This window comes from Pipistrellus kuhlii, unplaced genomic scaffold (assembly GCF_014108245.1).
Source record: "Pipistrellus kuhlii isolate mPipKuh1 unplaced genomic scaffold, mPipKuh1.p scaffold_m20_p_9, whole genome shotgun sequence".
Classification (NCBI taxonomy): domain Eukaryota; kingdom Metazoa; phylum Chordata; class Mammalia; order Chiroptera; family Vespertilionidae; genus Pipistrellus; species Pipistrellus kuhlii.
In genome coordinates, this window is record NW_023425595.1 from 48,540,640 (window position 1) to 48,556,070 (window position 15,431).

Sequence of the window (15,431 nt, forward strand, 5' to 3'; positions counted from 1 at the left end):
CACTCCCACAAGGGGATCTCTGCTTAGCCACAAGCCGGGCTGCCAGAGGGATGTCTGACTGCCAGGTTAGGCCCAATCCCCTAGGGAGCGGGCCTAAGCTAGTAGATGGACACACCCGAGAAGTCCCAGACTGCAAGAGGGCACAAGCCAGGCTGAGGAACCTCGTGTCTCCCCCCCACCCCACCTCCCAGTGCATGAATTTTCATGCACCAGGCCTCTAGTGTATATATAAAACAAGAAATGTTTATCAACTGTGCAGCTGACACAAACTGGGAGATATAGTGGAAATAATCTGACAGAAACAGGATCTCAAAATGTAAGCTCAGATGTTACCTCATTTAAGAAGGCTGCTGTGATAGCCCACCATCCAAGTCTGAATTCAATACCTGCCTTCTTATTCCCTTTCTCTTCATCCATCTCTGATTGTTCCTGCCTGCCTTGTACGTGTCTACCCACAGGCAGTTGATCTTGTATCTCTGTCTTCCCAGCTCCTCACACAGTGGACCGCAGCCACTTAATGAATATTTGCTTCATTAAAGAACCAGTCATGAGAGCCACACTGAGAGGCTGAAACTATCAAAGTAAATTTTAATAAGGAGAATATAAGCCCTGCCCTTGGTGCACGCCCCATAACAACAAGCATAAGACAGTGACTCGGCTGCTTCACCCATAGCATCTGTGGGAAAGAAATGAGGTGTTTAGACAAGGATAAAAGCACCTTGAAAAGTATGTTTTGCCCTTCTCCCCTCCCCAATTCAAACTGATCTGTATCTGCTTGAATAAAAGTATATAGCACCTAAAACAAAGGGTGTGAGAGCCCCTCTTCAGGCTGATTAGATCATGCTCAGATCATACAGAAAGCTCTGAGTGACACATTTCAAGGAGGAAATCGACAAACAGGAACATGTTCAGAGGAGAGCCACTGGGAGTTATGAAGGGTCTGAAAGTCTTACCCTAGTTATTCATTGTTTCACCCGTTTAACTCATGTATATTAAGCATCTATTGTAGTATTTTCCAGGCAGTGTGCTAGGTAGTGAGTGTAGAGGGGGGGAAAAATCTCTCTGGGCAATTGAAGGGAATAAACAAAGACCACCCAAATGAGAACAAGTGGAACCTGTTTACCAGTAATTCAGAGCTTGTTAAAGAAAGGGAGTCAGCCACCATCCCTTGCATTTGGCAGAGACCCAAAGGCAGGCAGGAAAGCAGGAAAGCTCTAGGGTGAACAAAAGGCTTCAGGTATGCTTCGATTGGAGGCTGTTGGCACAGAAAACCTGGAGGCAGGATGTTAGAAGGGGGGCATCTTACATGACTGATTTGGGGAGCATATTTGGCTTTCTCCAGCTGGTCCTGATTTGGAAGTGGGGCCAAAAATTTAAGGAAGCTGTCAGTCACGGACCAAGTCCTGACCATTCTAGGACCGTTACTATAGAGATTATGGGTCTGAGTCTGTTGTCATGTGCTCTGGCCATTGTCTGTATGTTCAGCTTCTAATGAAGGAGCACTGCAGAGAGGAGATGCAGCAGAACCTGGAGATACACTGGGAACTCTACTCGTCATACTGATAACTGTGTTATTCCAGCACTCTCGGGTTGACTATATTGAATAGTCCCGATGTATCAAATTAGGACCAGTAGGTGAAAGAGTTCTTTAGTACAGGAAATAACTTTTAAAAACTCATCCAGATACGATCTCAGTCAGTGGTTACCTGCTGAAGGAAGAATTCAGACTTAGACTGGATGACCTTTTGGCTGTGCTATTGCAAAACAGATCACAAACTTTAACATGCACCAAAATCACTCGAGATCTTGGGCTCTATCCTAGACCTGCTAAATCTGATCGGTGGGGTATGATAGACAATTCTCTGAAGAAAGATTTGTAGAAGGAATGCAGACACTGCATGGGTGGTTGGACTAGATAATTGTAAAAGTCCTTTCATCCCAAGAGTGTACTATCCTAACTTTTGCATAGCATAGTCTTAACCAGAGAACAAAACATTCATTCAACAATATTAATTGAGTAGCTTATATTATGTCATACTTTCCTTTGGACCTATATCTTAGTTCTATTAGCATGCTGTGTTTCTACATGCCACTGATGTAGCTCAGTGGCTAAGGACTGGCCTATGAACCAGGAAGTCTAGGTTCCATTCCTGGTCTGGGCACATTCCCTGGTTGTGGGCTCACCAGGGGGCGTGCAGGAGGCAGCCAGTCAATGATTCTCACTCATCATTGATATGTCTATCTCTCCTTCTCCCTTCCTCTCTGAAATCAATTAAAATATTTAAAATAAGATAGTGATGCCGAAACCGGTTTGGCTCAATGAATAGAGCGTCGGCTTGGGGACTGAAGGGTCCCGGGTTCGATTCCGGTCAAGGGCACGTACCTTGGGTGAGGGCATATCCCCAATAGGGGTGTGCAAGAGGCAGCTGATCGATGACTCTCTCTCATCGATGTTTCTAACTCTGTATCTCTCTCCCTTCCTCTCTGTACAAAATCAATAAAATATATATATATTTTTTAAAAAGATAGTGATGAAAAGAACTCATTTGTTCCTTTTGCAATGAGCAACCGTTGCGTGCTGGGGCACTGGGCTGAGTTCTGGTGAGACTGTGATAAACAGACTGATATAGACCTTTCCTTTCAGAGCTATATACTAGCAGAAAAAAACAAGCAAAATGTATTTACAGTAAAGGCTGATACATGTTATGAAAAAGAAAATGGTATGAAAACTATTCTTTTTGTTCTGTTGTTTTTTACAGAGGAACTATCGATAGTACTTCCTTTCCTCAAATTGGTTTTAGGTTTTAAGTAAAACTTGAGAGTCTTTGGGCCTTATCCCAAGAATGCTAAGGCTGGCACTTTGTGTTTGAAACCTCTCTGCTGTTGAATAAACATTAAAGGGACATCCCTTGTCCAGGTTGACTTTGGGTATTTTAGACAGCAACTCCAGAAATTCTGAGTTCTTTGGGTTCTAATACCTGTTCTAACCCTATTGCAATGGAGCTAATTTGCATTATCTATTTCAAGCAAGCTCTTATTAAAAACAGCATGTCTTTTCCTGTGTGGAATGCAGGAAGGGTCTGAAGATGGGAAGCAGCTGCCTACCATCTAGTTCTGGCTCCGCCACTAATTTATGTGTGAGTTTGACCTCACTGGGCCTCTCAGTATTTTCAAAATGCTGAATGATCCTTAATTACCCTAAAGTTTTGATTTGGTGAAATCAAATGGAGGAAGTGCCATTTTGCACCTGCTTCTCCCGCCTAGCTACACAAATATATCAGAAGCCCATCACCAGCATTGAATGATGCGAAATAACTTGCTTTTCTAATACGGACATGTGTGTTCTGGATGGCTGGGCTATGCTTCAGCTTCTCTGAAGGAGAGCCCGGCCTGGAAGCACCCAGCAATCTCTCTTCTCACCAGCTCTCAGTCTCCATTGTAGTTATTACCAAGGGTTTTGTTTCAAACACAGCAGACCCTCAGAGATCCAAGAAACAGCCACCTCTTATTAATAGTATCCCCATTGTCTAAGGACTTCCATTCCTTTGCCCACACTTGCCTGATCAGATTCCTTCCAAACTGACATTAACCAGATCACACCAAGTTCCCCTCCTGGAGCAGCGGCCCTTTAACTAGGCAGTGCCCTTGAACCTGGCCCTGCCCTGACTGGGCTTGCTCTTCTGCTCCTGACAGGCACAAATGAAGTCCCAGTCTGCCTGCTGTCAGACCTCAAGTTACAATATACACAGGTACATGGATATTCACATGCAAGAACCTGGAACCACGTTTCATAATGAGAATTTTCCTTAGAATGTGTATGCTCTAAAAATGCTATTTATTTATTTATTTATTTATTTATTTATTATTTAGCTGACTTTTATTGCAAGCTTATTTATGACATGATCCATACAATGTGGGTTAGATTCCCAGTCAAGGGCATGTACATGGGTTCTAAGTTCGATCCCTGGCAACCAGTCAGTGTGTCTCTCTCACATCCACATCAGTGTTTCTTTTTCTTCCTCCCTCCCTCCCCTCCCTTCTCTCCCTTCCATTATCTCTAATAAAGTCAATGGAAAAATATCCTCAGGTAAGGATTAAACAAAACAAAACAAAACAAACAAACAAAAAAAACCTCTAGCTTTCAGACTTCTTCCTATTCACATAATTTAACAATTTGAGGAAATAATGATTTATTCAGAGCCAAGTAATCATTTTTCTTGTCCTCACGTTTAGCTTTTTAAAAATGTATTTTGCTTTTCTCTTAATTGGCAGAGCTTCTCCTTGTGAGGCTGAGCTTCAGGAATTAATGGAACAAATTGACATCATGGTCAGCAATAAGAAATTAGACTGGGAAAGGAAGATGCGGGCTTTGGAGACAAGGTTAGATCTCCGGGATCAAGAGTTGGCAAATGCACAGACTTGTTTGGATCAGAAGGGTCAAGAGGTACTGAATGTTTGTATTAACAAACGTTAATTCCTCGGACTATTATAAATAGTACTTAGTCTATCAGACTGTTTTTCATTCCACATAGTTTTTATGCGGCATCAGCAATAGCAATTATTGCTCAGAATTCTGTCATAATGTGCTAAATGTGTTCCAACAAAATAAGTGACAGAGCCTACACCCATAAAAATGTGCTGATGCAGACAGAAATATAGTATCAATGCCATTTAGAGAAGTAAACACGCAGTACGTGGGTGCAATGAATATTGCTGGCAAGGTAACATGTCAGTGCTTTTGCTGCTGTAGAAACATAGTTGTCAAAGCTGGGTCCTTGGACAAGGCAGAGTTCAAGTGCATTGGTACTTTCTAATCCACTAGAAAAATACTAGTATGTCCTAAAAGAAGTGAGATGTCAAGAGTTTGGTGAAGGATGTATGTGCTCGTGCGCATGTGTGTGTGGTGTGGGGGGAGATGGGTGTGCCTGGCACCCACTCACGAGGCGTGCCCTCAGCCCCCGGGAGGCTGCTGAGGTTGTAGCAGAATGTGTGACGCTCGCAGGCCTGCAGAGGAGTTCAGGAGAACCACATGCTTTACCGAAGGTGGACCTTGGTGTCTGTGGATCTTTCCTTTGGGCGGGGCAGAAGAGAAATGTTTACTAATCATATATGGTCAATGCGTTCAGCAGCCACTTTTCTACCTTGTAGGCCTCTCACGGAATCTGGTTTCTGGCATAGCTAATGATGTCATTGTTCGGTGTGGTTAACCGAGTTACTGGCTCTGGTTTCCCTTCACGGGGCATGTGTGAGGACTGTTCCCTCACTGCCACGCCTGTACTGACCCAGATGTGTAAACAGATGCCCCTCCTGCTTTCAAGCAGACAAATTCTGTAAGCCAAATTCTGGTAGACAATTTTTTTCATATGTTAGTTCTTATAAAAATGTAACAATTATGCCATTGTCCTGCCAAAGCAGAGCTCCCATGGAAGGCAGTGGGGCTTAAAGGAAGAGCTGAGGTGTGTTGGTAGAGCTTCTGCCCAAGCACCGATAACATAAGCCTGCCAAGAAGACAGTGCAAAGGCAATTCCACACCTTTCTGTGAAATGGGAGGTGCTGAGGATCTCCTGTCAAACATCCAGACCATGCTGTCCCGATGTGTGCCCAGTGGAATAGCGCCAGCAATGTTTGTTTCTTGTGAATTTAATTATTAATGGCTATTTTAAGCACTTTAGTACAAATATTTAGTATCCTTGGTTTGGCACAGCAGTTTTATTTGAATTGTACCTCTCTCTTGCACATTTTTTTAACTTTGTCAGGCAAAATTTAGCAAAATCAAAATTAAATTTTATTCTTAATGCAGGTGGGATTACTTAGACAGAAGTTGGACACTCTGGAAAAATGTAACTTAGCAATGACACAGAATTATGAAGGACAACTGCAAACCTTAAAAGCTCAAGTAAGGAGACTCGTTCGTTCAATATCACACATTTTGATATATGTTTTGACCTATAAAAATTGTGTTGATTTTATTAAAATGGATTGTTTTAAATGCAAGCAAAAGTTCTTATATTTTAACTGGAGGTTATATGTTGGGCTCTGTCTTTCATTGCTGCACAGGCATTGATTTTGTCTTTTATTAGGTTGTCAGCTCTGTATCTCATTAACTACTAGCATACTCCTAGACTAATAGCTTTCTGTTTATCAAATGGCTTGTTGATTAATCTATACTAATAAAGGGTAATATGCTACTTAGACCAGATAGACCAGATATCTTCCAGTCATCTGGTCGTCCTTCCAGACAAAGCCACAGTGGCAGGGGCTGAGGCAGAGGCATTTAGGGGTGATCAGGTAAGCAAAGGAGGGCAGTTAGGGGTGACAGGCTGGCAAGGGAGGGCAGTTAGGGGCAATCAGGCTGGCAAACAGAGGTGATTAGGGATGATCAAGCAGGCAGGCAGATGAGCAGTTAGGAGCCAGCGGTCCTGGATGTCCAACTGCCTGTTTAGGCCTGATCCCAAGACGTTCCAGATTGGAAAGGGTGCAGGCCAGGCTGAGGGATGCCCCCCCTCCAGTGCACAAATTTCATGCACCGGGCCTCTAGTTATATAATATATAGCTATGTGAACAACAACACTAAAACCATAATTAGTATTTTAGAGTAATTACTCCTTCATAGGGAAATCCTTTTTCTAAGGAAGTTTAAAATATGCACATTTGCTAATATGAAATAGATCATTGAAAGAACAAAACTGGGTTATATTACTTTGTTACTGGGAGGCTGTTTCAGAAACGATAGGGCTCTGCACATATAATGAGAAGCATACTGCTTTCCTTCTTATTTATTCCCATATCTCCTCTGGCTAGAGAACAGTCTTCTCTTCCCAATCCAGATAACACATAGGGTGACAATCATCTGAGCATCTCAGGTCTAGTAGATGATACATCCTTGCTTACGTCATAAATAAATCAACGGAAAATATGCTTTGGTCATGAAATTGTATTTTACAACCGACATTTTTTGGAGTGAAAACATTTCACAAATGATAATATAGTAAAAGGAGCCCAAAGTAGCTAATACTCTTCCTTAAGTACCTTTTTTAGGGAGGTTACCAGCCATTAATATTGGAATATGAAACATTTGATGCCACATAATAGGTATGATCTTGTCAGTCTTAGACATTTTGCCTGCAATTGAAGTAGCTGCCACTAGGTGGTGGCTTGAATTATGAAACATGGCTTTTCCTTGCTAAAACTAAACATTTAACACATGAATCAACCTTGCATTTTCTATAAAGATAAAGCTCTAAATCTGCAACATAAATATGAAATTTCCATAATTGATCTGGAATAAGTTTGAAAATATATAGATACAAGTTGAGTATGATCTCTACATTATATTTCACGAGTTCAGTCATGCTTGCCAAGTCTTTAATTTCTTGCATGTTTTTCTTAAGCCTGTTGTTAAAATGTTTGAGGCCTTGTTTACAAGTATTGAACAGTCATTTAGTATATGAGCCCTAGACATTTGATGCTTTGCTTGACTACTGGCTAATCAAGAAATATTTTCATTGCAATGTCACATAAATTTGTCCTGTGAAAGACTAATATTGAGAGTTTAGGAAATGTCTACTCCTCTGCTCCTGAATAGTCACAGTGCATATTAGCATGTTAGGTGCTGTGAGAAGTCCTGCTTTAAACACACGCATGTAGCCTTTTTAATCCATCATTCTCCAAACATATTTGACCATGGAACTCTTTTTATTTTTAAACCCAAACATACTAACACTGTAGCACAGTATTACAACGTAAACACCATAACCAGGTGTTCATAAAACACACTTTGGAAACATTACATTATTTGTCGAGCCATCTGCTCCCACTGCTGTTTTCTGCTTCTCTTTTCTTCTCTGGTTAAAAGAATGGAAAGAAGAGAATTAGGGAGGGAGAACAGAAGAGACAGAAAAAGGGAAGGAACTAAAAAGACAAAGAGAAGAAAGTACTATGTACTAACTTGGTTTGTATAATAGCTAGTAATATGTCATTTCTTTAAACCAGAAAATGCTGTCTTGTGGCAAACATGCTTTTGTGGTTGCTAGCTCACTCTCCTGCTTCCTTCTTTGAAATTCCTAGTTTATTTAGAATTTCATTTTTCTAAAATACCTTAAGGATACACTTTACTGCACTCTGCCTTTGAATAGCTCAACTCTGCCAAAGCTTTCTTGTAGAAATTGCTTTTTTTAAGGGGATATTTTCTTTTCCTTCTAACCATAATAAAATTGTGATATGTATAAATTTTTTTTGAGATTTCCACTTCTATAAACATGGAGGGGATTTACTTTTCCCTGTCTGTCCTGTTAAATGCAATTAGAAACCTGGACATTATTTATGTCCTTGGTTGAGTCTGAGAAGGAAAGAAAAGAGACAGACAATTAGAACCATGGGACCCAAGGAACAACATGATAGTGAGTTCCCTGGGACTTCTATTGGCCTCTTATGTCCCAGACTGAGTAACAGGGAAGCCAACAACCTAGACACTCCAATGGCCACAAACAAAAAGAGCCCCAAAGAAAGACTCCTCTCTTCAGCCAAAAGACAGCCTTGCAAGATTAAACATGATTACTGCAGCCAGAAAAAAAGACTACAACTCCAAAACTCATCCCACCAGCAGAGACTCAGTAGACAGACTAGCCCAACCCAGACCCTCTTTTGTCTGGGAGGCATCAAAGAAGATTGAGTGAAGAGCTAGGAATTTCATTACCACTGGGCACTAACAACCCCCCCCCCCCCCCACACACACACACACAACCCCTAGTGTCCATGGAGACCTGAGAGCCTAGATTCCTATGCTCACTTGCTGGTGATGATGCATGCCTCCTCCTCCTCCCTGGAGTGGTATGGGGAAGCCTAATGAGGAGTCAGGTTGCTCACCACCCCTCAGTGGTAACAATGCTACCTAACCTCACTGCAGTATCCCTGAAGGCTGTGTGAGAAGAAGTAACAAGGCACCTGTGCGCCTCAACCTGCAGTCCCACTGCCACTCAACATCAACAAGGAACACCTTTCCCGAGTTACCATCTCGGCCACGACCTAGATTTCCACTGCCAGCTGGCAGTAATGATGTAGAATGTCCTTTTCCCTGCTGGAATGTTATCAGAAGAGGACTGCTGAAGCACAATCCTATTAATAAAGGCCAATGTGGTCGTCACGCCCTCATGTTGTGATGCCCTCATGCTGCAACAAGTGATCACCATGAGGGTGTGCAGCAGCCAGTGGGCGGTGCTGCATGCGTGTGGGTGGGCAGGGGCTTGACGCTGCATGGGTGGTACAGAGGCGGGACCCCCAGCTATGGCCTACCTCTTTGGGGCAGTCCGTCAAAGAACCCGGATGGGTGGGCGGGGCCTATTTCTTTGGAGCAATGGATTGCGGGGCACCCACACTGTCAGAGGGCACAGGCCAGGCTGGGGAATTACACCCCCCCCCCCCCCCAGTGTATGAATTTTGTGCACCAGGCCTCTAATACTTCTCTAATACTTAAATAAAATCCAAAGTGTCATAACACAAAATGTGTAGGTTTCAATTTTTAAAAAATCATTCATTTTACCAGAACCAGAAAGATCTTAACTTAGATGAGAAAAGATAATCAAGTAATGCCAATACTGAGTTGAAACAGATGTTAGAATTACCTGACAAGGATTTTAAAGCAGCTAGTATAAAAATGTTTCAATGAGCAATTTACAAACATACTTGAAACAAATGGTAAAGTAGAAAATTTTATCATAGAAGTAAAACTATAAGGAACAACCAATTATAAATTTTATAACTGAAAAAAATAACCAAACTTAAAAAAAAAAAAAGTCAATGGATGGGCTTATAAGCAGAATGGAGAAAATAGAGAAAACAATCATTTGCAAATAGAAAAATAGAAATTACCCAATCTGAACAACAGAGAGAAAATAGATTAACAGAAAATTAACCTCCAGAACACATAGTACTATACAAAAAAATTGAAGATCTGTGTCATCAGAATCTCAGGAGGAAAAGAGGGCAGGATGTGAATGAAAAAGTATTCAATGAAGCAATGGCTGAAAAGTTTCAAAACGTGGCTAAAGATATAAACTTACAGGCTCAAGAAACTTAGTGAAACATGATAAACCCAAAGACACCTCCACCAAAAGAACACCTCATGGTCAAAATTCTGAAAACTAAAAGACAAAGAAAATATCTTGGAAGCATCAAGAGAGAAATAACATCATACCTGTAGGAAAAAACCAATTCAGGTAGTAGATTTCTCATCCAAATCCATGGAGGCCAGAAAGAAGTAGCATATTTTTCAATTTCTGAAAGAACAGAAATATCAACCCAGAATTCTATGTCCAAGAAATCTGTCTCTCAGAATGAAGGGAAACTGAGACATTCTCAAATGAAGGAAAACTAAGAGAATTTGTCACCAATGTACCTACCCTGAAACGACGGCCAATGGGAGCACTTTTAGCAGAAATGAAATGAAAAAGAATCCTGAAACATCAGGAAGAAAGAAAAAACACTGGAAAGAGTAAAAACATGGTTAAATATCATAGACTTTCCTTGAGTTTTCTAAGTTGACAGCTGATGCAAAAATGTAAACAATGTCTAATGTGGCTCTTAGTGTGTGATGAGGAGATACTTAAGACAATAATGTTATAAATGGATCAGGGTAAAGGGGCATAAAAACAAATACCATTTCTAAACTTCATATGAACTGGCAAAATCACAACACCACCGAGATTTGCATTAACAATGTACATATAATATCTAGAGCAACAACTTAAAAAGCTATACAAAGAGTTATATTCAACACTATAGGTAACTTAAAATGGAATTCTAAAAAAAGAAAAAAATGTAAATTAACCCAGATGGAGACACGAAAACGAAAAGAGAGAAACTGATAGGAGGGCCCCTGTAATTATAGAATAGAGCACTTGAATTAACCTGAAAAAGAATCATATTATTTTAAATCTTAGAACACATATACTTATGTGAATAGGGGGTTAAGTTTCCTTTTTAAGGCCTGTGCAAAGCAACTAAGGAGTGACACAGCTGTGAATCCAGCAAGAAGAACTGATCAGCATGGTCAGGCTGACCCAGCGGGAGTCAAAACATCATCTCATCGCCCAATGATGAAGGACAATAGCTGACATCTGTTTCAGCTTCACCCCGGCCTCTTCCCCTTTATAAACCTGTCCCTGCACCTTACTGTAAGGCAGGACTTGAATGCTTGTAAGTGCCCCATCTTCTTGGTTGGCTAGCCTTCTCAATAAACACCTTACATGATTCAATCCTGCCTTCGTTAATGGATACAGCAACAGGCAGCCCAAGCCCAGGTTTTCCGGTAACAAAATAAAAAACTGGAGAACAAATTAAACAAAACAAGTCAGGTTTAAGCCCTAATCTCAATAACTACATTAAATGGAAACAGTCTCAATATACCAATTAAAAGATAGAGAATGACAGTGTAAATTTTAAAAATATGACACTATCCTATTCTCTATTCCAGAAATTCACTTAAAATAGAATTATAGGTATACATTGAAAGTAAAAAGAAAAACATACCAGGCAAATATTAATTAAAAGTGGCACCAGGATAACTCAGTGGGAAGAGACTATTATCTTTTTAACAAACGAGAAAGATTCAACTGAATATCCACAAAATACAAAAGAATCAAGTTGGACCCTTTCTAAACCATAAAAAAAAATTAACTCAAAATGGATCAAAGACCTAACTGTAAAAATTAAATCTGTAAAACTCTTAAAACATTAGGAGTAAATATTTCTAACTTTGCCTTAGGCAATAGTATCTTAGATTTGGCACCAAAAGCACAAGAAAAGTTTGATAAATCTGACTTCATCAAAATTGAAAAACCTTTGCGCTTCAAAGGACACCATAAAGTAAGTCAAGACAACACACAAAATGCAAGAAAACATTTGCAAATGATATCTCTGATAAGTGACCAGTATCAAAACTCTAAAAATAACTTGTCAACAATAAAAAGACAAATGACAAAATTTAAAAATAAGGATATGAATAGACATGTCTACAAAAAAGATAGAGAAATGGCCAGTAAGCACATGGAAATGCTTAGCATCATTAGTCATTCAGGAGATGCAAATCAAAATCACAATGAGATAATCCCTCCACACCCATGGGGTGGCTATAATAAAAAAGATGGACAATAGCAAGTGCGATGAGGATACAGAGAAACTGGAACCCTATATATTGCCAGTGGGAATGGAAAATGATTCAGCCACTTTTGAAAACAATTTGGCAGCTCCTTAAAAAGTTAAACTTATAGTTTCCATATGACCTGGCAGTTCTACTCCTAGGTATATACATAAGAGAAATAAAAGCATATGTCCATACAAAAACCTGTACAAATGTTCAGAGCAGCATTTTTCACAATATCAAAAAAGTGGAAATAACCCAAATGTTCATAAATGAATAAATAGATGAACAAATGTGGAAAGTCCATGCAATGGAATATTATTCAGCCACAAAAAGGAACAAAGTATTTATTGATCCATGCTATAATATGGGTGAACCTTGAAAGCATTATGCTAAGAGAAAGAAGCCAGACACAAAAGACCACATATTGGATGATTTCATCATGATGACATAATTAGAACAAACAAACCTATAGACACAAAAAGTGGATTGTAGTAGTTACCAGGGGTTGGAGAATGAGGAAATGTGTAGTCACTATGAATAGGTATGGCATTTCTTTTTGCAGCGATGAAAACGTTCTGAAATTAGTGTGATGGTTGCACAATTTTGTCAACATAGTGAAAACCAATAAATTATATAGTTTAAAGGGTGAATTTTATGGTAGATGAATTCTATCTAATTTTTTTAATTACATGAGAAAAAAGAAAGCAGAAGTGACTACTTAATATTCAATAAAGTAGACATCATTGTCCATAGCCTTATTTATAACATACAAAACTGGAAATAAGCCAAATGTCTCAATATGTGAATGATTAAAAAAACTGTGGTTCCATCCATACCATGGGATTGTAGTGAGCAATAAAAAGAATTGAGCTATTGGTACATATACATCTCAAGGGCATTCATTATGCTGGGTAAAAAAGCTATGTATTGTTTGATTTTATTCTATAACATTCTCAACATGACAAAATATAGAGATGGAAAACAAATTAGTGGTTACCCATGGTTGGAGGTGGGGGTAAGGGTTGAGGTCATTACAAGAATACCAGGGAGATCTTGGTGGTGGAATGGTTCTGGATCTTGGCTGTGGTTGTGGCCACACAAGTCCACATGGGTGGTAAAATGGCATAGAACTAACCACATATATTGGACTGATGTCATTTTCCTGGGTTTGATATTGTACCACTAGAGGCCTGGTGTACAAATTCATGCACAGGTGGGGTCGGCTGGCCCTGCCCCCTGGTCGAACTCCGGGTAGAGGGGACAATTTGCATATTAGTCTTTTATTATATAGGATAGTTCATTAACATGTAAATACTGGAAGAAACTGGGTGAAGAGGATTCAGAACCTCTCTGTAATATCTTTGTAATTTCCTATGAATCTACAATTATTTGTAAGTAAATAGTAAAAACAAAAAAAATCTTTTGTAAACATACAGAAATTTCCTCACAGATGTTGATAAACCATGCTGTTTTAATTTATTGTTTGACAGTAAGAAAAGAAACAAAAATATAATAGTGTAAATTATAAAAAGAATTCTTGGTAAGAGAAATATACCCATTTTGATATTTAAATTTCCTTAGGCTTATATCAAGTAATTTCCATGTTTCTATCTTTTAAATTCAGTATTCCATTTTCCTGAATAAAGCATAAGTTGGTTATTTTCTAGATTGAGATATTGACAGTATAAGATGGCTCTAAATAAAAGTAAAGAAAAAACCTGACTTTTTAAAATTATGAGCTTTACTATACATATGGTTAGGCCAAACTGAACAAAACACTTATCACGGGAGCTGCTGTTTAATTGTGCAGTTAATGAACTCCCAAATTTACCTGGGAGCTGAATTGTGTTCTGCTTCAATAACTCAGTTTTAATAACTGGTTCTGTTTGCACTAATTGGGACATTTAAGCTTTACTGCATTTTCTAATCATGACTTAAATTTTCAAGAGGTATACGAGGAAAGAACTCTGGTGAAATCAAGTTAGGAATTACCAATAATAGTAACATGATAGCATTCTCTATTATTTACAGTTTTCCAAACTAACTAATAGCTTTGAAAAACTGAGATTACACCAGATGAAACAAAGTAAATTTCGACGAAAAGAGTCACCACATCTCAAAGAAGAAACACCTTTTGAACCAAGTAATTTGAACCAGAAACTAGAGGTGAGCTATATTTTCTTAGTGTCTCCACGTGTATTCAAGATTGATTTTCACTGAGGTGGTGGTGGGGGGAGGGGCTGTTTGTCTCTAGTGTACACACGGCATGTACAGCTATAGTAATGAACACCATTACAGATCAACTTCTCATTGAATACATTTTCATAGTGTACCTTCCACTCAGGCACTTTGATTTATTCAACTTTTACACATATCAGCACTTTTGGAAAGAAAAAAAAAGTTAAAAGAAACTGCAGATGTTCAGTGAAATTGAAGGACATCCCTGGGGTCTGCTAGAGCGAACATCTAATAAATCTTTTAATTCCTACTTAATGATCAGGTATTAAATCCCAGTGAAGCCCCACTACAGTTTTCAGAACAGAGTGTGAAGAGTCAGGACTTTTTCTTTAAAGAGGTAGCGCCACTCCAGTGTAGCTGTCACACATCACCTAGAACAGTGGTCGGCAAACTCATTAGTCAACAGAGCCAAATACCAACAGTACAACAATTGACATTTCTTTTGAGAGCCACATTTTTTAAACTTAAACTTCTCCTAATGCCACTTCTTCAAAATAGTCTCACCCAGGCCATGGTATTTTGTGGAAGAGCCATGTTCAAGTGGCCAATAGAGCCGCATGTGGCTCGCGAGCCGCAGTTTGCTGAACACGGACCTAGAATGTCTAAAACCTCAAACCCTTGAAAGGTCTACTATGTCACAGATGCACTCATTCTTCTCCCCTTAACTTTCCGGCCTTGGAAAAAACAAGCCAGCTGTTTTTCTTCCCTGTGCTCTTGCTGTCATGTAACAGCAGATAGAGATTCTGCTATGAAGTCCTAGTCCTGACATCAGATGAGTCCCTGTGCTGCTCAGTTGTTTTCTAATTCACCTCCAGTTGACCCTTATCCTGTTATCTCACTCAATGTCTTTCATTGTTCTCAAGCCCAAACCCAGGTTCCTCTACCTGCCCTCCCCCAGCCAAGGATTTCAGTTTCTTCCCCCTGGTTGCTGGTGTTCCACACCTCCCAATCTCCTGGCAGGAAGCTCTTAGGAATCTCCCACTAGTCCTTTCTCTTATTCCCCATGTTCCAGCCCAGGTTTTCCCCTTTCCTTTGTCCAGGGCCTCTGATCTCC

The 15,431-nt window shown here is 39.8% G+C and overlaps 1 protein-coding gene across 1 annotated transcript in view; it reads left to right on the plus strand.

Annotated features, from left to right (window-relative positions):
* The window catches only part of DEUP1 (deuterosome assembly protein 1), a 74,733-nt gene that overhangs the window by 8,469 nt on the left and 50,833 nt on the right, over positions 1–15,431 (plus strand). Inside the window, exons 2-4 of the mRNA XM_045577583.1 lie at positions 4,273–4,444; positions 5,801–5,896; positions 14,171–14,305. Coding sequence (XP_045433539.1) covers positions 4,273–4,444; positions 5,801–5,896; positions 14,171–14,305 — 403 coding nt within the window. The remainder of the gene's footprint in view (positions 1–4,272; positions 4,445–5,800; positions 5,897–14,170; positions 14,306–15,431) is intronic.